The sequence below is a fragment of the Pongo abelii genome, chromosome 1, assembly GCF_028885655.2.
Source record: "Pongo abelii isolate AG06213 chromosome 1, NHGRI_mPonAbe1-v2.0_pri, whole genome shotgun sequence".
In the NCBI taxonomy this organism is placed as follows: domain Eukaryota; kingdom Metazoa; phylum Chordata; class Mammalia; order Primates; family Hominidae; genus Pongo; species Pongo abelii.
In genome coordinates, this window is record NC_071985.2 from 180,200,420 (window position 1) to 180,224,099 (window position 23,680).

The 23,680-nt window shown below is 40.4% G+C and overlaps 1 protein-coding gene across 3 annotated transcripts in view; it reads right to left on the minus strand.

Annotated features, from left to right (window-relative positions):
- Nucleotides 1-23,680, minus strand: part of SCP2 (sterol carrier protein 2) — a 118,308-nt gene that overhangs the window by 7,034 nt on the left and 87,594 nt on the right. For 2 of the 3 annotated variants that reach the window (NM_001132644.1, XM_054525784.2), the window contains 2 exon segments: nt 5,576-5,705; nt 16,390-16,492. In NM_001132644.1, the coding sequence (NP_001126116.1) occupies nt 5,576-5,705; nt 16,390-16,492 (233 nt within the window). 3 annotated transcript variants of the gene reach the window in all.

Sequence of the window (23,680 nt, forward strand, 5' to 3'; positions counted from 1 at the left end):
CTTATATGTGTATGTGTTTTCTGTCTGTATTTGTCCAATAGAATGAAAACTTCAAGGGGGCAGAGCCCTTGTCAGTGTTGATCACTGCTATATCCACAGGCCCTTGAAAAGTACTTGACACATAGGAAATCAATAAATACTTGTTGAATAAATGAACAGATTATGTGAATTTCAAAAGATGATCAAATTATGTCATAATAGCTAATCAGATAATCTGTGCCTTAATAAAAGAGATGGAATAGAAGCCGGGTGCACTGGCTCACGCCTGTAATCCCAACACTTTGGGAGGCTGAGGTGGGTGGATCACCTGAGGTCAGGAGTTCGAGACTAGCCTGGCCAACATGGTGAAACCCCATCTCTACTAAAAATACAAAAATTAGCCGAGCATGGTGGCAGGTGCCTGTAATCCCAGCTACTCGGGAGGCTGAGGCAGGAGCATTGCTTGAACCCAGGAGCAGAGGTTGCAGTGAGCCAAGTTCATGCCATTGCACTCCAACCTGGGTGACAAGAGTGAGACTCCATCTCAAAAAAAAGACAGATGGAATAAACTGTTAAAGTATAGTGTACCTATAGTATTAAATAACTGAAACAAGATAGAAAAAAAGGTTTCATTATGTGTCTTACAACTCAGGGATTGCCCCCAAAAAGACTGAGATTCAATGGTCATCCTAACTTAGCTGCTAAGAAAATTTTCTCTTAATACTGGAAAAAAGGTCTAAATCCTTAAAAAAAAAACAAATTTACAGCCTAGAAAATCCAGTTCTATTGCAGATATATAATATCAAAGAGCACGAGGTAAAAAAACAAACTGAGATAGTTGGACCTGGTCCTAATAGTCCAAGAAAGGACTCTCGGTCATTGAAAGGGGGCTTCAGGAAGTAAAATCTGCTACTGCTGCTGCTATAATATCAGCATTTATTGAGCTCTCACTATGCTGAACACTTCAACATATCTGGTCTCATCTGATCTTTATAACAATCCTATAAGGGTCAGAGGGACCAAATAACTTGCCCAAGACCACATAGCTAGTAAGTAGCTGAGCTACATCTGAATGCAGATTCCTGTTGCCAAAGCTCATACTCCCAATTCCTATGCTCTACTGCTTCCTTGTGTTTTAGGAAGTATGTAAACATTCAACAGCTCAGTTTTAACTGCACCTTCACTGATTCATAGCATTTGATGAATCCCAGATGGTTTCCAAGTTTTCAAAGTCCTTTTGAGGGGCTGAGACAAACCTATGTGTCTAAGCAAAATTAATGTTTAATATATGGTCTGGGGAGGAAACAATGATTTACTGAGCACTTACTATGCTAGGTGCTCTATCTTCCTTATCTCATTTAATCCCCACAACAGTTCTATGGACAGACATTATTCTCATCATATTCTAGATAAGACCATTGGACTCAGGGAAGGTATATACCCTCTGAGTGACAGAGCCTAGATCTGAACCCAGGTTTGGCTGTTTCTAAAAGGCTATGCTCTTTCTAGTTTACCTTGGGGATAGGAGACCCTGAAGCTTTCTGTATCATGCTGCCCATAAAGGGACAGAGTTGAGAACTCAAGGTGCCGAAGGGTCAGAATAAAGGAATGAAGGAATAATATGTTATGTTAGATTAATCAAAGTTGGCCACCTGGAGATATGCTATATGAGTCGTTTCAAAGGAGATGAGGGAAAGGCAGAACTCATGGAGAAGATACTAAAAGGCACCCAGGCAGCAAAAAGAGATGATGGAAAATGCACAAAATCTAAAAATCCATAATATAATCATCTCAGTAATCATTACCAAGCTCTTACAAAATACATTTAAGTAAATCTTACTTTGTTAACAATAAACAAACCCCCTAACATTATGCACATGCCAAATGAACTAGCAATTCTCCTTAAGAGGCCGGTTCAAACTAGGACAGGTTATTAATGCTTTAATGTAGCTAATCTCTAACAAATAGCCATTTGTTGGCTGATGTAAAAGGAGCTGGCAATTTCCAGTGATGGCTTTTCTTGGTAAGTCTGTATTTCAACACCACTCTTGGCTGCCAATAAGTGTCAGTTTCAGCAGAAACTATCCTTCCCCAGGGTAAGATCCCTTGGGGTCTGGGGTACAGCACCTAATGTGGGAAGAACATGGCAAGAACCTATCTGGAGGGAACACAGCTTTTCCAAAATCATTCAACAGCTTTCCATCAGCATATGATCTTTGATGACAAACTAACACTATCAACCAACAACAACAAAATAGGAGGAAAAGGAGAATTTTTTAAAAAAACAAACTTAATATCAGTATGGGCATATCTAAATATAAAAGTAACCATTAACCTTCAGTCATTAAAAAAAAAAAGATCACTACTACAATTCCTGAAGTTCTTTCTATTTCTAAAAGCTGGAATCCAGATAAAGCCTTTAGCTTTTCTTTGTACACCACCTTAGAGTGGCAGCTCATAGAAGGCAAAGTGATGGCCATTTTTTTCCCATTCATTTTGGAAGGAAAAAAAGGGACTCTGTATAATTCAGGAACCTTCCACAACAAAGCCATGCTGCCCACACTAGATGGATGCCTTAACTACTGCTCAATTTTTCTTTCATTCATCTCTCATCAATCCCTTATTCAACCATGCACGTTAACAGTGCTCTTCACTTTTTCTCCAGACTCCAAGCTCTACACTCTATTCCAGGAGCTTGCCAACCTCCTCTCCTCTCAAAATGCCCCTGAATATTTAACTACCCTTGCAGAGAAAGAAGTTTCCATCCATCCCTTCTTACTAGAGGTAACCTTGCTTCCACCTGTGCTCCCGATGTCATCCTTTCCTACAGGACCTCCCTCAAAAATGTGTCAGTAATGAAATTTCACCACCTTTGACAGACATGCTTCTTCTATACAATTCCCAGGTCCCATTACCTTCACCTCCAGTATCTCTGGCATCTACTCTCAGAACACTTCCTTTTCCCACTGCCTACGCTAAGGCCGGTCATCCTCTCCGCTCACTTAGACAGTGGCAACATCTATCCTCCTGATGGCTCTCTCTGCTTCTGATCTCTCACCCCTTTCAATTCATCAGGTCTAATGTACCAGCTTCATCCTCTAAAACACAGCTCTGACTTCACTTTTCAATTTAGGAAGCTCTAATGTATGTTAAAAAGCTTTGGTATACTGGTTATATACCAAATGACTTTCAAAGTTCCTATCACGGCATTTTTTTTTTTTTCTCAAGACAGAGTCTTGCTCTGTCACCCAGGCTGGAGTGCAACGGTGCCATCTCGGCTCACTGCAACCTCCGCCTCCTGGGTTCAAGCAATTCTCCTGCCTCAGCCTCCCAAGTAGCTGGGACTACAGGCACGCACCACACGCCCAGCTAATTTTTTGTATTTTTAGTAGAGACAGGGTTTCACCATGTTGGCCATGCTGGTCTCAAACTCCTGACCTCGTGATCCGCCCGCCTCGGCCTCCCAAAGTGCTGGGATTACAGGCGTGAGCCACCGTGCCCAGCTCCTATCATGGCATTCTAAGCCCTCCAAAAAGCTGGTCCCAATCCATAGTGTTTCTAAATTACCCTAGGTTCTCTCCAACAAGAGAAGCATAACAGTACAGTACAGCTACCACTTACTGAATGCTTACTCGATGCCATTCATTCATTCTGTTGTCCATTTTAAAATTATTCATTTTTGAAGGTCTTCCATGTGTCGGGTACATTCTAAGCACTGGGAATGCAGCAGTGTACCTCAGACAAAAAGCTCTGTCTTCAAGGAACTTACAATTCAAGTGAGAGAGATGGACAATAAGAAAACAAGTAAAATATTACATGGTATATCAGATGGTAATAAGTGCTATGGAGAAAAATAAGGCAGAAAAGGGCAATAGGGAATAGTAATGGGGGTAAGCTTTGTTTTTTTTTAGACGGAGTCTCGCTCTGTCGCCCAGGCTGGAGTGCTGTGGCGTGATCTTGGCTCACTGCAATCTCCGCCTCCCAGGTTCACGCCATTCTCCTGCCTCAGCCTCCTGAGTAGCTGGGGCTACAGGTGCCCACCACTACGCCCGGCTAATTTTTTTGTATTTTTAGTAGAGATGGGGTTTCACCGTGGGAGTAAGATTTTTAAAAGGGTGGTTAGGGAGTGGCTCACTGAGAAGGTGAAATTTGAGCAAAGATCCAAAGGAAAGGAGGGAATAGGCCACAAGGATATCTGGGAGAAGGTAATTCTGGACAGGGAACAGAGAGTAGAAAGCCCCCAACCAAGAGAATCCCACATTCATGCAACAGCAAAAAAGTCAGTGTTACTGGAGCCAAGTGAGCAAGGACATACATAGTAAGACAGTGAAAACTGGGGCCAGATCATGCAGTGCAATTTTAAGAACTTTGCTTTTACCTGCAGTGAGACAAAGCTATTGGATGCTTTTGAGCAGAGGAAGGTAACAATTTGACAAGTTTTTCAATGATCACTCTGGCAGGTGTGCAGAGTAGTGGGCAAGAACAGAATCGGGGAGACCAGATAAAACAATGATGCTGGCTTAGACCAGGGTGGTGGTGGTTACAGACGAGGCAAGATGTGTTGATGGGTTAAACTGTGGAGTATAAGAGAAAAAAAGTGGCCAAAGATGACTTCAAGGCTTTTAGACCAAGGAACCAGTAGGACACAGGAGCAATTTACCAAGAATGGGAATAACAGCAAAAGGAGTACATACTTAAAGGGGAAAAGAAGAAAGATCAGTAGTTCAGTTTCACACGTTAGCTTTGCAATACCTATTAGGGGTCCAAGTAAACTTGTCACTTAAGCAGCTGGATGTATACCTTGTAGTTCAGTGGCTGGGTCCACACTAAAGACAAAGTCATCAGTGTAGAAACTGTTTCAAAGCATGGGACTAGTTAAGATCCCCAAGGAATTAAGGCAAATAGAACTGAGCCTTGGAACACTCCAATGCTTAGAAATTTGAAGACAAAAAGAAACCATCAAGAGAGGCCAAGGAGGAACAGCCAGTAGGTAAGGAAAACGTGTAAGTGTAATATCATGAGGACTGGGAATTAACCACTGAATTTAGCAATGTGGTAGTCACTGGTGACCTTGACAGGAACAGTCTGGGGATAGTGATGACGACAAAAGCTGACTAGAGTGGGGTCAAAAAAGATTTGGATAAGAATAACTGGTGATTGTGAGTATGGACAGGTCTTCCAAGGCCACTAGCCATGCACTGGACCGTGTGCTTTACAGTTAATTAAGAAAGAATCCTCTTAATCTTCATACCAACCTTATGAAAAGGGGCCATTTATTAAGCACATTTACAGAAGAGAAAACCGAGTCTCAGAAAGTTAAATAACTTGCTCAAGGTCACATTATGTGAATGGCATGGATGGGACTCCAACCCAAGTTTGCCTAATTCCAAAGCCTAAGATTGGCAACTCTGTGATGGAGCCTCCAAATCCTTGGGAGGAGGTGGCTTTGACCTGTTCCTGTTCCCTGGAATTTACTGGTTCTTTAACATTAAAAGCCAGTCCTTTTTGGGAACAGTAAAGCAGACCCCCATTTTCCCAGCTGACAGCCTTCGTAAACTTGTCAGTGCTCCTAGAATGAAGTCATTCCCAAACTAACCTGAGTTAGGAAGCACTGATCCTTTGCCATTCTTCACATCCACCACCCAGGTGGCCTCTTTACCCCCAGGGCCATCTTTCACCTTGAAGGCAAAAATACCACCGATTTTCTTCACAAACTGTTCCCCTTCCTGGAAAGAAAAATAACACTGGGGTTACATTAAGTCCATTTCTCTGGCTTTCTCCTCAAGCAAATTCATGTTTAAATAGATACATGATATGAGTATCTGGGCCAGTGAGCAGTCCCCAAGGTCCCTTATGATCTTTTACCCAGAAAAGTCTGAAAGGCAAGCAGGCAACAACTCCCACATCTGCCAAGTCTTTTATTAAAAATGGCTTTTTAAGCCAGGCATGGTGGCTCATTCCTGTAATCCCAGCACTTTGGGAGGCAGAGGTGGGGGGATCACTTGAGCCCAAGAGTTGAAGGTAAGCCTTGGCAACATAGTGAGACCCGGTCTCTACTAAAAATAAAAAAATTAGCCAGGCATGGTGGTGCACGCCTGTGGTCCCACCTACTCAGGAGGCTGAAATGGGAGGATCACTTGAGCCCAGGAGTTTGAGGTTATGGTGAGCTATGATCATGCCACTGCACTCTAGCCTGGGCAACAAAGCAAGACCTTGTCTCAAAAAAAACAAAAAGGGCTTTTTAGATACAACTGGTGGAAGGGAAGGAGGGACAGGGCAGCATTTTCTGCCAAAATAGCCCTCGTATGTTTCAATAATTTGGGAAAGGTTCACTCTGGCATCTTTAATGTAAAGATCCCAACCTGCCCTTCTCCGTGTGTGTGTGTGTACACACACATATATAAATGACATATATACATAAGCGTATAAATGGTATATCTATAAACACATATAAATTATACATATAGGATTTTTTTCTTTTGAGACAAGGTCTCACTCTGTCACCCAGGCTGGAGTGCAGTGGCACAATCAGGGCTCACTGCAGGGTCGATCTCCAGTGCTCAAGCAATCCTTATACTTCAGCCACCCCCAAGTAGTTGGGACTACAAGCATGTGCCACCACAACTGGTTAACTAAATGTGTGTGTGTGTGTGTGTGTGTGTGTGTGTGTGTGTGTGTTTGTATATATAGAGACAGGATCTCCCTATGTTGCCCAGGCTGGTCTCAAACTCCTAGGCTCAAGCAGTCTTCCTGCCTCAGCCTCTCAAAGTGCTGGGATACAGGGGTTAGCCACCACAGCTAGCCTTACATATATTTTTGGTTCCTTGCAATCAGAACTTAAAGACAAGTGGTTCTGAAATCAAGGCCTTTTTTGTTGTTGTTGTTCAATTCATTTTCTCTATCAGTATAAAGAATTATATGAGTAATATACCATCTACCACTTGCTTTTGGACATTGGGGAAAGAAGCTGGCCTAAATACAGAAAAAAAACTCAGACCTATATCTCTGCAAGGGGGTTTCCCTTCTCCCTCCCTTCCTCTTTTTTTTCCCTTCATTCCCAGTATTTCCTTCCTGAAGCATTTATTGAGCCAAATATTGTTACAGGCACCAAGGATATAGAGATAGGAGTCAGAAAAGTAAGTAATGTCAATATGCTATAATCACTATGACAATACACTAGGATCAAGGGAAACACAGGGGACCGCAGGAGCACAGAGGAGCAGCTAAGCCAGCTGGCAGGGTGAATAACGAAAGGAGGACAACAACCTCACACACCTTGTTTAAAAAAAACAAGAGCAACATAATAATTTTATTGAAAAAAAAATTTTTAGAGAAGGAACATTTATTTCACTGTGGAAAAATTAGAAAATATCAGTAAGCAAGAAGAAGAAAATATAAATCATTCATCATTTTTTATTATTATTTTTTTTTGAGACAGAGTCTTGCTCTCTTGCCCAGGCTGGAGTGCAGTAGCATGATCTTGCCTCACTGCAACCTCTGCCTCCTGGGTTCGAGCGATTCTCTTGCTTCAGCCTCCCGAGTAGCTGGGACTACAGCACACGCCACCATGCTAATTTTTCGTATTTTTAGTAGAGATGGGGTTTCACTATGTTGGCCAGGTTGGTCTCGAACTCCTGACCTCAAGTGATCCACCGCCTCAGCCTCCCAAAGTGCTAGGATTACAGGTGTGAGCCACTGCACACGGCCAAAATCATTCATAATTTTATCACTCAAAGAAAATCATTTTTGGTACATATATATGCAGAGAAAAAAAATGAGTTTTGTACCAAAAACAAGAAAATCTTTCTGTAAACAGAAAAAGTAGATTACAAAATATGATCTCATTTAAGATATATCTTTTAAATGGAATCTGTTTAATTATATTAAACAGAAAAGATTATATATATGTATCTTAAATGGGATCTGTTTAATTATATTAAACAAAAAGTAGATTACAAAACAATATGATCCCACTTAAGATATATATATATAAGATTTATATATGCTACATATATATTATTATATATATATTCAAGAAGGTCTAATAACTTGGCTAGGTTTGTAGAAGTACAAGGAAGAGCAAGAATTCAAACCTATTTTGATTCCTAGATTTGGTGTTCTTAATTAGCAAAGTTTAATTCTAGGGATTTACCCTTAAATAAATGAGGCTCTGTAAAAATATTTAGATATGAGAATGTTATTCACAGCATTGTGATAAGAGCCAGAAGTTAGCACGAGCCGGAATAACAATTAACAGGGTATTGATTAAATAAAATACAGTACATATATGTTATATATAAAGCTTTTATATATATATCTTAAATGGGATCATATTGTTTTATAATCCACTTTTTTTGTTTAATATAATTATCCTAATTACTGTGTCACTAATATTCTACATAATTTTAAATGGTCACATATAGTCTTTAATTGTAAAAGTATACCATATTTATTTAACCAATATCCTGTTGATTGTTATCAACAAGTTAGCCAAGTTACTTTCTGAATCTCAGTTTTCCTTTTTTTTTTTTTGGAGAAGGAGTCTCGCTCTGTCGCCCAGGCTGGAGTGCAGTGGCCCGATCTCAGCTCACTGCAAGCTCTACCTCCCGGGTTCACGCCATTCTCCTGCCTCAGCCTCCCGAGTAGCTGGGACTACAGGCGCCCGCTACCATGCCCGGCTAATTTTTTGTATTTTTGTATGAATCTCAGTTATCTTATCTGTTAAATGGGAATAAAACAGTAACTACCCTCATAGAGCTGTAAGAGAATTATGTAAATACGCACAACACACAGAGTACTCAACGAATGTTAGCATTTTGTTGTTGTTGTTTTATTCTATGATCTAGCTGCTATTTCTGTGCCAATATTATAGCTTTATAATACACTTTACTCTGACACAGCAAATCTCAATTATAATTCCTCTCTTCCAAATATTCTCGGCTATTTTGGATTTTTTTTTGGACACATTTTCCTTTATATGTACTTTATAATCACTTAGTTCTTCTCCCAAAATGTTGTTGGAGTTGGATGGAGTTACATAAAATATACAGATCTGTTTAGGAGAGAGGTAGTATCTTTACAATATTAAGTCTTCCCATCCATGAATATAGTAAATCTTCACCTTTTCTTTAATGTCCTTTGGGAAAATGTTGTCTTTTTTTTCCCAACATAGACTTCTGTACATTTCTTGATAAGTTTATTCTTAGGTATTTTATATTGTTTTTGTTAATAACACATCTTTGCATTAAATTTTATGGCTAGGTTACTGCAAATATATAGAAAATATACTAATCTTTTAATGTTTATTTTGGAACTGGCTACCTGTTCAGTTCTCTTTAATTTCTAATAGCTTTTATTTCCTATCTTCTTTATTTCAGCCTTACATATCTGTAATAATTTATACACAAAATTCTTCCTTTTGGTATCATATTAATTTTTTTTTTTCTTTGAGACAGAGTCTCACTCTGTCACCCAGGCTGGGAGTGCAGTGGCATGATCTCGGCTTACTGCAAGCTCCACCTCTCAGGTTCATGCCATTCTCCTGCCTCAGCTTCCCAAGTAGCTGGGACTACAGGTGCCCGCCACCACATCCAGCTAGTTTTTTGTATTTTTAGTAGAGACGGGGTTTCACCATGCTAGCCAGGATGGTCTCAATCTCCTGACCTCATGATCCGCCTGCCTCGGCCTCCCAAAGTGCTGAGATTACAGGCATGAGCCACCGTGCCTGGCCTCATAATATTAATTATTTTAAGAAAGACTTAAGTGTTTACAATGTTCAGGCACTCTGATAAGTACCTGAAATACTCAAATAATTACTGCCCCTCAGGAACTTACATAAACTGACATTAGATACTAACCTCTGTTTCTAAGTATGCAGAGAGCCTGGCCTAAGTTCACTATTTCTTTTTGTTGTGTTTTGTTTTATAACAGCATTGAGATATAATTTATATCCTATAAAATTCACTCTTTTAAAGTATTCAACTCAGTGGTTGTTTTAGTATATTCAAGGTTGTACAACCAAAACCACTATCTAATTTTAGAGCATTCTCATTAACCCCAAAAGAAACTCATACCCATTAGTAGTCATTCCCTGTCTCCTCCACCCCTCAGCCCCCGGCAACCACTAATCTACTTCCTGTCTCTATAGATATGCTTATTGTGGACATTTCATATAAATGAAATCATATATTTGTGACTGCTTCTTTCACTTAGCATGATGTTTTCAAGGTTTATCCACACTGATGCATACATCGATCAGTCTTTCAATCCTTTTTTTTTTTTTTTGAAATGGAGTCACTCTGTCACCCAGGATGGTGTGCAGTGGCATGTTTCAACTCACTGCAACCTCCTCTTCCCGGGTTCAAGTGATTCTCCTGCCTCTGCCTCCCAAGTAGCTGAGACTACAGGCACACACCACCATGTACCAAAAAAAAGTACTAAAAATTTTGGTGTTTTTAGTAGAGATGGGGTTTTACCATGTTGGCCTGGCTGGTCTTGAACTCCTGACCTCGAGTGATCCACCCACCTCGGCCTCCCAAAGTGCTGGGATTACAGGCATGAGCCACCATGCCTGGCCTCCTTCAATCCTTTCTACAGCTAAATAATATTCCATTGTATGGATGTAACATGTTTTGTTTATGTATTCAGCAGCTGATGGTTGTTTTCATTTTTTCCTATTATGAATAATACTGCTATAGACATTTGTGTACAAGTTTTTGTGTGAACATAGGCTCCTAATTTCTTTTGGTTACATATCTAGAAGTGGAATTGCTGGGTCATAAGGTGATGTTTAATTTTTTAAGGCACTCCCAAAGTGGCTACATCATGTCACAATCCTACCAGCAATTAATGAGGGTTTCCAATTTCTCCACATCCTCACAAACAATTGTTATTGTCTTTTATATTTTAGTCATCCTACTGGGTGTGTCAACCTTTTATTTTTTTTTGAGATGGAGTTTTGCTCCGTCTCCCAGGCTGGAGTGCTATGGCGCAATCTTGGCTCACTGCAACGTCTGCCTTCTCGGTTCAAGTGATTCTCCTGCCTCAGCCTCCCGAGTAGCTGGGGTTACAGGCACATGCTACCACATACAGCTAATTTTTTTGTATTTTTGGTAGAGATGGGGTTTCACCATGTTGGCCAGGCTGGTCTTGAACTCCTGGCCTCAAGTGATCCACTCTCCTTGGCCTTCCAAAGTGCTGGGATTACAGGCATGAGCCACCGTACCCGGTATGTCAACCTTTTTCTATATATAGGTTCATTCCCTGAGAGCCACCTGGAATCTTGGACATGGGTCTTAGGACAAAACACTTGTTTTGTCCCAAAATATTTAGTCAGGGACTACTTATCTCAATAGTCATGGCGGCATCTCTTACATATGAGTATCCTGAAATTAACTACCAATATTTTCTACTTAAACCAAGAAACCAGAATGACTGTCACGTTTTTCTTTTAAGTGAAAAAGAAATTATCTTATGTTGGCTTCCCTTAAAAGAGCTCACTTAAATTATTTTAAGTTAACTGTAGAAAAAAACTACTAACAATACTAATATTTTGAGGGGCCTTCAAGTTTTTAATACTTTTGTATATATAATTTCTTTAATCTTCACAAAACCATACAAATAGTTGGGCAGACATTAGTATTAGCTCATTAAGCAGAAAAAGCAATTGAGGCTTATAAAGATTAAGAATGCTTCTCCTCTATACTGCTGCCAAGTAGTCCATCTAACACTAACATATCCATCTGACACTCTCAGGCTTGAACTTCTCAGTGGCTCCCCACAGCCAACAGGATGGAGTCTGTCTTTACATATTGTCCTAGAGTCTTCATGATCCGAAGAATATTTGTCTGTTCTTATCTCCAGCCACTTTCTCTTCCTCTTCATCTCTGAATTCCATGAACATGTTGAATTCCATGAACTTATGTGCCAAGCGCTTGTATGCCTCCATGCCCTTACTCCTACCCCAGCCCAGCACACTTACTTCTTCCTAGCCTCCACTCCCACCCCTGACCTCATCATTCAAATCTCAGCTCACATGCTAACTCTTTTGGGAAAGAGTCTCTATCTCCAGCAGATATTTTGATGGCCCTCTGCACATAAACCCATGTTACTTTCTTCTGGAAATATTTTTCCATGTCTCTCTTCCCACTAAACTCTGTGTTCCCTGAGAGGCAGGGACATATGGCTAGTGGGTAGTACCACCAGAACTCAATCCCAGGTTGCTTTAATCTCAAATTCAATGCTACTTCCATTTGACCATACCACAGTAAAACTGTAGGTCACATCAATATTTCTAAACTTTAGCCGATGACAGCAGAGTTGTATCTGCCGCCATAAAATGAAGAAAGTTCAAAGTCTTCTTCACATTCCTTAAAATCTTTTATCTCTCAAGGTTCTGTAGAAATAATATATGAGAGGGGGTTAATAACATTAGTGTGCTAGGCCACCTGAGAGGAAGGCTTCCTCTAGAGCCAGTGGCCCATGAATGACTATTTCCAGGTGCATCCATGCCATCTGCTTGCACAGTGCCTCAGGAATACGCTATGTGCAGACACCAACAAGTTACAGCAGGAAAACACCAGCAAACATTTAGAAATTCTACCTGCATACTTGAAGAGAAATTCCTATAACCTTACTACTTCTCCTCCCATCTCCTTAAAATAGATAGAGAATAATTTGCACTTGCTGTTACTTTTCAGAAACAGCTGATCCTCTCATAAAATCACATCCCTTCAACAATAAAACATTTTCAATTGAAGCGGGAGTGAGAGAGGGTAAGGAAACTGATGAGGAGAGACAGTTAAAAGGGAAAATAAAATACAGTTGTGAAATTGGAGATCATTAGGACTGAGAAAGTTCTGAGTGCCTCCTTGCTTGAAGAAAAGTACTTTCTGAGTAGGCAAAAGGTTAAGGAGTAGGTCCTGTGGCAAACTTAATAGGGACAAAAAATTAAGACAGAATTCAAAGAAGGGCAATGGAGAATTGCTAACAAAGACAAAAGTGGAAATAAAATCTTTTGCCAGGCTGCCTTTGCTAATGCAGAAAATGCATGAATTGACAAAAGATTCCAAGACTTTTACTTTCTAGTGCTGCAAACACTTAGGAAACTGACAATCGTGGGAAGGAGAAAGAAACAAGGGAACAAGGTTGGTAGGGAGGTTATAGAGAAAAGAATTAAAATGGAGCAAGAGGCATACATTTGCAAAGCTAAAAGAATACTGTAAAATAAAAACCACACTAATTTGTTAATCCCAGTAATGAAGTATTCAATGATTGATATACTGCCATACCTCATACTTCATAGTTGATAATTTCTACATTAATTTAGTTGACTTTTTTTTAGATGGAATAGGGTTGAAATAAATGAAGCAACTTGTCAGAACACAACTATCCTATGTGTTCCTCTGCAGGAATATATTGGCAGCATTTTTAAAAACCAAAACTTTTAAGCCGAGACTTTATAGAGTGCAACTTGATTTTATAGGAACACTTGTAATGAAAGAAGTTCAAGAAACAATGAGATATTTTTTCCTACTAGGTTGGCAAAGCCTTTTTTTTTTTTTTTTTTAATTTTTTGAGGTGGAGTCTCGCTCTGTCACCCAGGCTGGAGTGCAGTGGCGTGATCTTGGCTTACTGCAACCTCCGTCTTCCAGGTTCAAGCGATTCTCCTGCCTCAGCCTCTCTAGTAGCTGGGACTACAGCTATCTGGGACTGCACCATGATGCCTGGATAATTTTTATATTTTTAGTAGAGACAGGGTTTTGCTATGTTGGCCAGGTTGGTCTTGAACCCCTGACATCAAGTGATCCACCTGCCTCAGTCTTCCATAATGCTGGGATTACAGGGGTGAGCCACTGTGCCCAGCCCAGAGATTATTTTAAAAACCAGCCAACATAGTATCAGAGGTGTGAAGTAAAAATAGTTATTCTCCAACATAGCAAGACCCCATCTTTACAAAAATAAAAATAAATAAATGTTTTAAAATGAAAAAATAGTCACTCTCATGAATTGGTAATGTTTGTAAATTAGTACTCTCTTTCTGGTGGGTAGTTTGGCAATACGTATCAACATACACAATGCACATAGCCAACCACCCAACAATTTTCCTCCTTTATTTATATTAAATTGATCATAGCTTAAATACTTAAATATGAGTGCAAAAGGAAAATTATTACAGCACTGTTTTACTTGAAAATGTTAAATACAACCTGATATTCATCACAGGAAGCTACTTAAATTTTGACAAATACATAGGAATACATACTATGTATTAAAAATGAGGGTAAACGGCCGGGCACAGTGGCTCATGCCTGTAATCCCAGCACTTTGGGAGGCCAAGGCGGGAAGATCATGAGGTCAGGAGATAAGAGACCATCCTGGCAAACATGGTGAAACCCCATCTCTGCTAAAAATACAAAAATTAGCTGGGTGTGGTGGCACACGCCTGTAATGCCAGCTACTCGGGAGGCTGAGGCACGAGAATCACTTGAACCCGGGAGGCGGAGGTTGCAGTGAGCCAAGATCGCACCACTGCACTCCAGCCTGGGTGACAGAGCGAGACTTTGCTTCAAAAAAAAAAAAAGAGGGTAAAGATTTAGATTTATGGCCATGGAACATACTGTCAAAAGAAAAACATAGGTTATAAAACAGGTAGCCCTATGTGGATGCATCCCAAGATGGTTGCAGGACAGGTCTGCAGCTTCTAGGCCAATGCCTGGCCCTGCTCTCCCTCAGGACGGTTGTAGATTATAATGAAAGTCCTGGGAATATTGGGTTCTTTCACAAGACACATCAGTTATATCACCTGTATTCCCATCCACAGTGCAATCATCTCAGATATTAAGTAGTCCTCTGGCCTATAATAAGGATTATGAGATAAGCACAATGTTTGCCTTTCACACCGTGGCTCTAACGTGAGTGAAATATAGTTTAAATATTCTATTTATTCCAGCCCACTTTGATCACCTTAATAGATGTGTAATTTGCATTGTGATTATGGCTGTAACCATGCCTTGTATGGTCTCAGATCTAAAATCCATAATGAAATACAACCAGGCAGAGGCTCACGCCTGTAATCCCAACACTTTGGGGGGCCAAGGTGAAAGGATCACTTGAGCCCAGGGGCTCAAGGCTGCAGTGAGCCATGATCATGCCACTGCACTCCATTCTGGGTGACAAAGTGAGATTCTGTTTCAAAAAAAAAAAAAAAAAAAACAGAAAGAGATCCCAAGATTCTTCTAAGTTTAAAACAATGAAATAAATACCAATTTTGCCTGAAGAGAATAACTCTCTTTCTGGAGAGTTATTTTTAGATTGCCTTAGTATGATTATTACCTATCAAGAACTAATTATTGTACATAAAAATAGATCCGCATATATAGTACAATAAAAAACAACAGGTGTAGTGGGCACGGTGGCTCACCCCTGTAATCCCAGCACTTTGGGAGGCCAAGGAGGGTGGATCACTTGAGGTCAGGAGTTCAAGACCAGCCTGACCAACATGGTGAAACCCTATCTCTACTAAAAATACAAAAATTAGCCTGGCGTGGTGGTGGGTGCCTGTACTCCCAGCTACTCAGGAGGCAGAGGCACAAGAATCACTTGAACCCGGGAGGTGAAGGCTGCAGTGACCCAAGATCGTACCACTGCACTCCAGCCTGGGCGACAGAGCAAGACCCTGTCTCAAAACAAAACAAAACAAAAAACAACAGGTTTTTTTGACCCTAGGTTAAAACTGTAAGTTAATATACACAGAGAGAGATGTCTGAAAGAATGTTAACCACTGTTAACATTTCAGTAAACTCTGAGTGGCAGAATTTGGGGAGATTTTAAACTTTTGTTTAAAAGGTTAAAACAAAAGTATAGCATAAAATTTATACTATTCATAAACATATATTTTTGTATAGTATAAATTTTTTAAATTAGTATCATTTTTAAAACAAAAAAATTTTTTAAACTACTTTAAGAAATCAAAACACAATTTCTTTTTACAAAGAATTTTGATATATGTACAAAAAAGGCTCGTTTTAAATATTATTCTTTGGAATGATTTTAAGTAAGACCTTTTTAATTCAAAGGAAATTACACCCAAATAAATTAGAATCCCTTTACATTTTAACTTTGCCCATAACTGAATGACCCTCTGACAAAGAGGACCTAGAAAAGAGTGACAATTTTAACAGTATTTATTATAGTTCTTTAGCTCAAATCTGGAGATTCATACATTTCTGAACTGCATTCCTTTTAGAATTACAAGGAAGCCTTAATAGACACTCAGAAATCTAACTACACTCAATACTTGACAACATGATATAAATTTTCAATTGTACCACCTTGTGGCAACACCTGAAACCTGTGTCTGCTTCCTCTAGCCTCAAGGTCCTTCCTGGCAATATTTTACATAAATCTTACCTCTTCAAGTTTCTTCTCAATCTCCTTAAAAACAAGATTTGCCTTAAATCCATCACTTGAAGAGCTGGTTGGAACAGCTTCAATTTGATGAGTTCTAGAAGAACTGGGGGAAAGAAACCGTTTCAATTCATGGAGTCACATAGGTACTAGGTTTTTCAACATTTATAAAATAGTAATTTTCAAAATTTTCAAAAACCCTAAGAACAGAGATGTTGCAAATCTTATCCAAAGGAAATCTTTAGTAAGCATATAATATAATTAAGCTTGGCCGGGCGTGATGGTTCAATGCCTGTAGTCCCTGCACTTTGGGAGGCCGAGGCGAGCACATCACCTGAAGTCGGGAGTTTGAGACCAGCCTGGCCACCACGGAGAAACCCCATCTCTACTAAAAATACAAAAATTAGCTGGGCACGGTGGCACATGCCTGTAATCCCAGTGACTCAGGAGGCTAAGGTAGGAGAATCGCTTCAACCTAGGAGGCAGAGGTTGCAGTGAGCCGAGATGGCGCCATTGCACTCCATGCTGGGCAACAAGAGCAAAACTCCGTCACAAACAAAGAAACAATTAAGCTCTTCTCCTCATTTTTTCAACACATAATCAGCTCATTAGGAGCTAGAAGTTTTTCTCGAAAGTACAGTAAACCAAAGAAGCTACCCTCATGAATCTTACATGCTAGTGGAAGAGACAATTTAGAAACAAATAATAATAATAATATAGTTAGCCAGGCACAGTGGCTCACACCTGTAATCCTAGCACTTTGGGAGGCCGAGGCGGACAGATCGCTTGAGCTCAGGAGTTCGAGACCAGCCTGGGCAACATGTTGAAACCCCGTCTCTATAAAAAATACAAAAATTGGCCTGGTGTGGTGGTGCGTGCCTGTAGTCCCAGCTACTCAGGAGGCTGAGATGGAAGGATTGCTTGAGCCTGGGTGATGGAACCAGAACATTTCTAAATAAATAAGTTATTTACTAACTCTATTATGGTGGCATGTGTCTGTAGTCCTAGCTACTCAGGAGGCTAAAGCGGAAGGATCACCTGAGCCTGGAAGATAGAAGCTGCAGTGAGCTATGATCACAACACTGCACCCCAGCCTGGGTGACAGAGTGAGATCCTGTCAAAAAAAAAAAAAAAGTGCAGCAGTTGTTCAATAAGCATCTATCTTTTTCTACCCCTCTCCTCTCATGTATGTCTCCCTGCAGTCCTCCAATCCATTTCTCCTTCCTCTTTCCCTTTTCCTTCTATTATTTCATAATTTTTTTTTCTCTCTCTCCCACAGGGACTCTGTCGCCCAGGCTGGGGTGCAGTGGTCCAATCACAGCTTACTGTAACCTCGAACTCCTGGGCTCAGGCAATCTTGCCTCAGCCTCCCGAGTAAGCTGGGACTATAGGCGTATGCCACCATGCCCAGCTAATTTTTCAAATTTTTTGTAGAGGCAGGGGCCTTGTTATGTTGCCCAGGCTGGTCTCAAACTCCTGGGCTCAATCGATCCTCCCACATTGGCCTCCCAAGGTGCTGAGATTACAGATGTGAGCCACTGTGCCTGGCCTCATTTCATAAATATTTAATGACTTCTTGCTACATGCCAAGCAAGACATTTCAAAACACTGGGGATATGATAGTGAACAGATCAGACCCAGTCCTTGCACTTACTGAGTTTATATTCTTCCAGTGGAGGAGAAAAAGAAGTAAACACAAAATAACTGCAAACTGTACCAAGTATTTATGAAACAGGAGTAGGGTGACTATAGTTTACTATACATTTACATTTCTAAATAGCAAAAAGAGAATAATCAAAACAGAATAATTCAAATGTTTCTAGAATAAAGAAAAGACAAATATTTAAGGTGATGGATATCCCAAGTATACTGATTTGATTTTCACAAATTACATGAATGTATTAAATTATTACTTGTACCCTGAGACTATGTACATCAGTTATGCATCAATAAAAAATAATTTTAAATTTAAAAAAAAAAGGAACCTACTTTAGGAAGGACAGTCAAGGAATGACCTCTAAGACCTTATTAAAGGAAGAAAAGGAGCTAGCCATTCAAAGAGGAAACTGCAAAGATCCTGAGGGAGAAAGGAGTATGTTAAAAGAAAGTCAAATAAGACCAGAGTCTCTATAATACAGTAGGTGTGGGGAGAGTGACATGAAATGAAATTGGAGAACTAAGCAGGCCAAATGATGATGCAGGCAGGCCAAAGTAGGGAATTTGGAAATCCACAGAAATGATAACAGGGAAGTTAAATTGTTTGATTTGTGATTATTCTTACAACAGTGTGCTGAATGAATGATGATGGAGAGAGGAGCAAGAGGAGTGGGCACTAGTTAGGAGGCTGTTGGAATAATCCAGATAGGAGGTGATGGTGGCCTGGACTACAGAGGCAGTCTGCCAGTAGATAGAGAGTGGGAATAGATTCAAAATAGAAATAGAATCCACAAGCCTTGCTGTGGGGGTGAGGGAGATACAAAGAGGAAAGGGCAAGGATCATCCAGGCATTTGGCCTGAATAACTGGGTGATGGAGATGCCATTACTAGGACAAGGAGGAATGTAGTGGGAATAGAGGGGATCCAAGCTCTGTTTAAGGCACAGTAAGTATACTATTTTATAAAACAAGAAAGCCATGGATATAAGAGTCTGGAGCTCAGTGGAGAGGGCCAGCTAGAGATAAAATGGAGTATCATCAGCATAGTGAAAGCATTTAAATCCCTGGGCAGGGACTGTAAGAGAATTATAGAGAAACAAGAGAGCCCAGCACAATGCCCTTTAGACCTCCATTACTCAGAGTCAGGGACAGAAGAGAAAGCAGCAGCCAGTGATGCAAGAGGAAAACCAGAAGAGCATGGTGTCATAGGAGCCGGGAGCAAGATTCCAGGAGGGAGGGGCAAACTGTCAAATGCTGCCACAAGGTCAAGTATCCACTAGATGTGCACATGGAGAGTACAGATGACCTGACCTTGACAAAAGCAGTTTTCAGTGGAGGGTGGAAGTCAGATTATAGTGAATTGAAGAGTGAATAGAAGAGGGAAATAGACACAGCGTGGCTCTTTTGAGACATTAGTTTTAGCGGAACAGTAAAATGAGGTGGTCTCTGGAGAGGAATGTGGTGGTATCAAGGAAGAGTTGTGGGGTTTTTTTGGTGGGGGGGATAAAGATGACATCTTTATTTTGACTAATCTCTTAAAGAAATGTAGCATTTCTGGGCAGGCATGGTAGCTCACGCCTGTAATCCCAGCACTTTGGGAGGCAGAGGCAGGTGGATCATCTGAGGTCAGGAGTTCGAGACCAGCCTGGCCAACATAGTGAAACCCCGTCTCTACTAAAAATACAAAAATTAGCCGGGCATTGTGGTGCGCGCCTGTAAACTCAGCTACTCAGGAGTCTGAGGCAGGAGAATTTTCTTGAACCCAGGAGACAAAGGTTGCAGTGAGCAGAGATCATGCCACTGCACTCCAGCCTGGGCAACAGAGCAAGACTCTATCTCAAAAAAAAAAAAAAAAAAGAAAAGAAAGAAAGAAATGTAGCATTTCCTTCTGGATGTGGGCATATGAGAGTCCTGTAACTTTTAAAAAATATTTTATTTTCCAATTTTTTATTGTGTTAAAATACACATAAAATTTACCACCCTAACCATATTTAAGTGTTCAGTTTAGTAGTATTAAATACAGTCATAATGTTGTGCAACCATCACCATCTTTCATCTCCATAACTCTTTTCATCTTGCAAAACTGAAACTCTACCCATTAAAGAGTAACTCCTCATTTCCCCCTGCTTCCAACCCCTGGCAACCACCATTCTACTTTCTGTCTCTATAATTTTGAATACTCTAGGTACCTCTAGGTACTATGATTCTAAGTGGAATCATATAGTATTTGTCTTTTTGTGACTGACATATCACTTGGCGTAATGTTCTCAAGGATCATCCATCTTGTAGCACATCAGGATTTTTAAAAAGGCTGGGTTTCATTTCAAGATGAACAAATCAGAACAGGTATGCCTGATGATGGTAAGGAACCTGGAGAAAGGAGATGGAAGGAGAAAAATCTTGTGGCCTGTGACAGGACGAGGAGACTCAAGCGAAGAAAGAGGATCAGATGGCTGTAATTCTAGTGTAGTGGGTCTGTAGGTCTTGGATGGAAGTTGAGGAAGTTTGGGTTTAACGGCTTCTATTTCTCAACAAAGTATAAGGCAAAGTAATCAGCAGAGAGTGAGGGTGAAAGGAAGGGTGTGGAGAGTCTAAATTGAAAAGAGAGCCTACTAGAGGAATCATATTAATATATGAACAGGGAATGGAACCTTAGATCCAGCAAGCAGACTCTGTGCAGTCCTTGTTGCACAGAATGCCACTTCACACCTCTATGCCTTTGCCACTGCTGCTCCCTGGGTCCAGAATACCTCCGTCTTAGCAAACTCCATTTCTCCCTTCGAGACCCAGCCCTTTCAGGCAACTCCTTTTCTGCGAAACCCTACTAAATGTCAATGGCTTAAGAGCAGATACCATACCTTTTCTTTAAAAAAAATCTCTGTATTGCCAATTCCCAGCAAATCATAGGCATTTAGTGAATAGTGACTGAATGGAACTGAAGTTACCCTGAATTATCCGTTGCCTAACTCCTAATTCCTTCCTGTTCCATTCAGAGCAGAATTATCTATGGTACGCTATATCGTCTTGGTCAAAAGTCGGAATATGTGACCTAAATTCAAGTAGCCACAACTAGTTCTCCACAAGCCAATTTCATTTCATTGGTCCAATTTTTCAGTTACTTTTAATCATCATTGTGCCTTTTTCCAAACTTGCCACGTCTTGCATGTTCCCAAAGGTCACAGGTGTGTCTTTTATCTTGCTTGTTTTGAAAAGCTCATGAAGTTAGTGATGAACCAACTTTTCATCCAGATTAAAAGTTAATATGTAAAGTTTTATCAATATTTTCTGAAAACCCCTCATTCCTTAAAATTTATATTATAAATATAATTCCTTAAATTTATATGTGCCCTGCTCTAAGAAAACTGAATATATCAACTTAAACTCGGAGAGTATTCACATTCACAAAAGGATGTTCCTCATGATTTCTTTACATAAAAAGTTCTTTTATCAGAAACTAAATTCCAATTGGTTTTATTTTTTTAAATTTGGTTTATATATGTTTCTTGGAATAAATCTAGTATATAAACATTGAAAGGAAACTTGAAGATAAAAACCAGCAAATATCCTACTCAGCATATGAATGTCCTCCATGATTCTTGAAAATTTTCATTCTAAGGCCTAAAACAGGCTCTGCTACAACAATGTCAAAGACTGAGAGCACAGAGTAGCCAGGAAAACAGAAGCACCGCACTCAGCTAGAACCTTCATTCCTACCACTCAAGGCTCTCTCTCCTTAGATAAGTTATTTTAACTCTGATCATCAATCTCATCTATAAACAGAAATACCTAATGTGTGGGACTTTTATGAGGATTAAACAAAGAAGTACATGTGAAACACCTAGTGTGCTCCTGGCAGATACCAGGCCCTCAAAAAGTGATTGTGAAAGAACTCTTACAACTCAATAATTAAAATACAAAGACCCCAATCTTCAAATGCCAAAGGATCTGAATAGGCTTTTCTCCAGAAAAGATATGCCTATAGCCAATAAACACGAAAAGATGCTGATCATCAATAGCCATCAGGGAAATGCAAAGCCCAATGAAATACCACTTCACAACCACTAGGATGGCTAACACTAAAAAGACAGGTAACAAGAAGTAATGACAGAATGTGGAGAAATTGGAACCTTCAGCCATATAAAGGAATCAAGTACTGATATATGCCACAACATGGATGAATCTTGACAACATTATGCTAAATGAAAGCAGCCAGTCACCAAAGGCCATACAATGTATGATTTCATTTACATACAGTGTCCATAACAGGCAAATCCATAGAGACAGAAAGTGGGTTAGTGTTTGCCAGAGGCTGCAAGAAGGAGGGATTACTAATGGGTACACACTTTCTCTTGAGGTGATGAAAATGTTCTAAGATTAATTGCCGTAATGACCGCACAACTTTGTGATATGCTAAAAACCACTGAACGTACACTTAAAATGCGTGAATTGTAGGCATGTGAATTAGGTCTTAATAAAGTTATCTGAAATAATTTTTAAAAAATGGTTGATGAGGCCGGGCATGGTGGCTCATGCCTATAATCTCAGCACTTTGGGAGTCTAAAGCAGGTGGATCACATGAGGCCAGGAGTTCAAGACCAGCCTGGAAAAAATGGCAAAACACTGTCTCTACTAAAAATACAAAAATTAGCTGGGCCTGGTGGCCTGTGACTGTAGTCCCAGCTACTCAGGAGTCTGAGGCACAAGAATCGCTTGAACCCAGGAGGCAGAGGTTGTAGTGAGATGAGATCATACCACTGCACTCCAGCCTGGGTGACAAGGCAAGACTCTGTCCCAAAAAAAAAAAAAGAAAAAGAAAAGAAAAGAAAAAGCCCGAGCTCAGTGGCTCATGCCTGTAATCCCAGCACTTTGGGAGACCAAGATGGGAGGATTACTTGAGGTCAGGAGTTCAAGGCTAGCCTGGCCAACATGGGAAACCCCATCTCTACTAAAAATACAAAAATTAGCCAGCTAGGCCTGGTGGTGCATGCCTGTAGTCCCAGCTACTCAGGAGGCTGAGGCAGGAGAATTGCTTGAACCCGGGAGGCAAAGGCTGCAGTGAGCCAAGATTGCGCCACTGCACTCCAGCCTGAGCGACAGAGCAAGACTCCATCTCAAAAAAAAAAAAAAAAGTGGTTGACGGCCAGGCATGGTGGCTCATGCCTGTCATCTCAGCACTTTGGGAGGCCAAGGCAGGTGGATCGCTTGAGCCCAAGAGTTCAAGACCAACCTGGGCAACATGGCGAAACCCTACCTCTACAAAAAAAATACAAAAATTAGCTGGGCATGACGGTGTGTGCCAGTGGTCCGAACTACTCAGGAGGCTGAGGTGGGAAGATTATCTGAGCCTGGGGAGGTCGAGGCTGCAATGACCCATGATAACACCACTGCAATCTAGCCTAGATGACAGAGTGAGACTCTGTCTAAAAAAAAAAAGTGGTTGCTGTTATTCTTAGTGTTTGGGAAGATTATAAAGTCCTGCATTGTAATCAAACCTTCATCCCTAAAATGAAAATTTAACCAGTAATCAGTCTGTTCTGATTGGAGACGGTTGTACAATACACATAAGTTTCAGGGAATATCAAGTTCATTTGTAATCAGCTACTCCCCATGACCTCAGAGCAGGCACATGGTTCCATCAC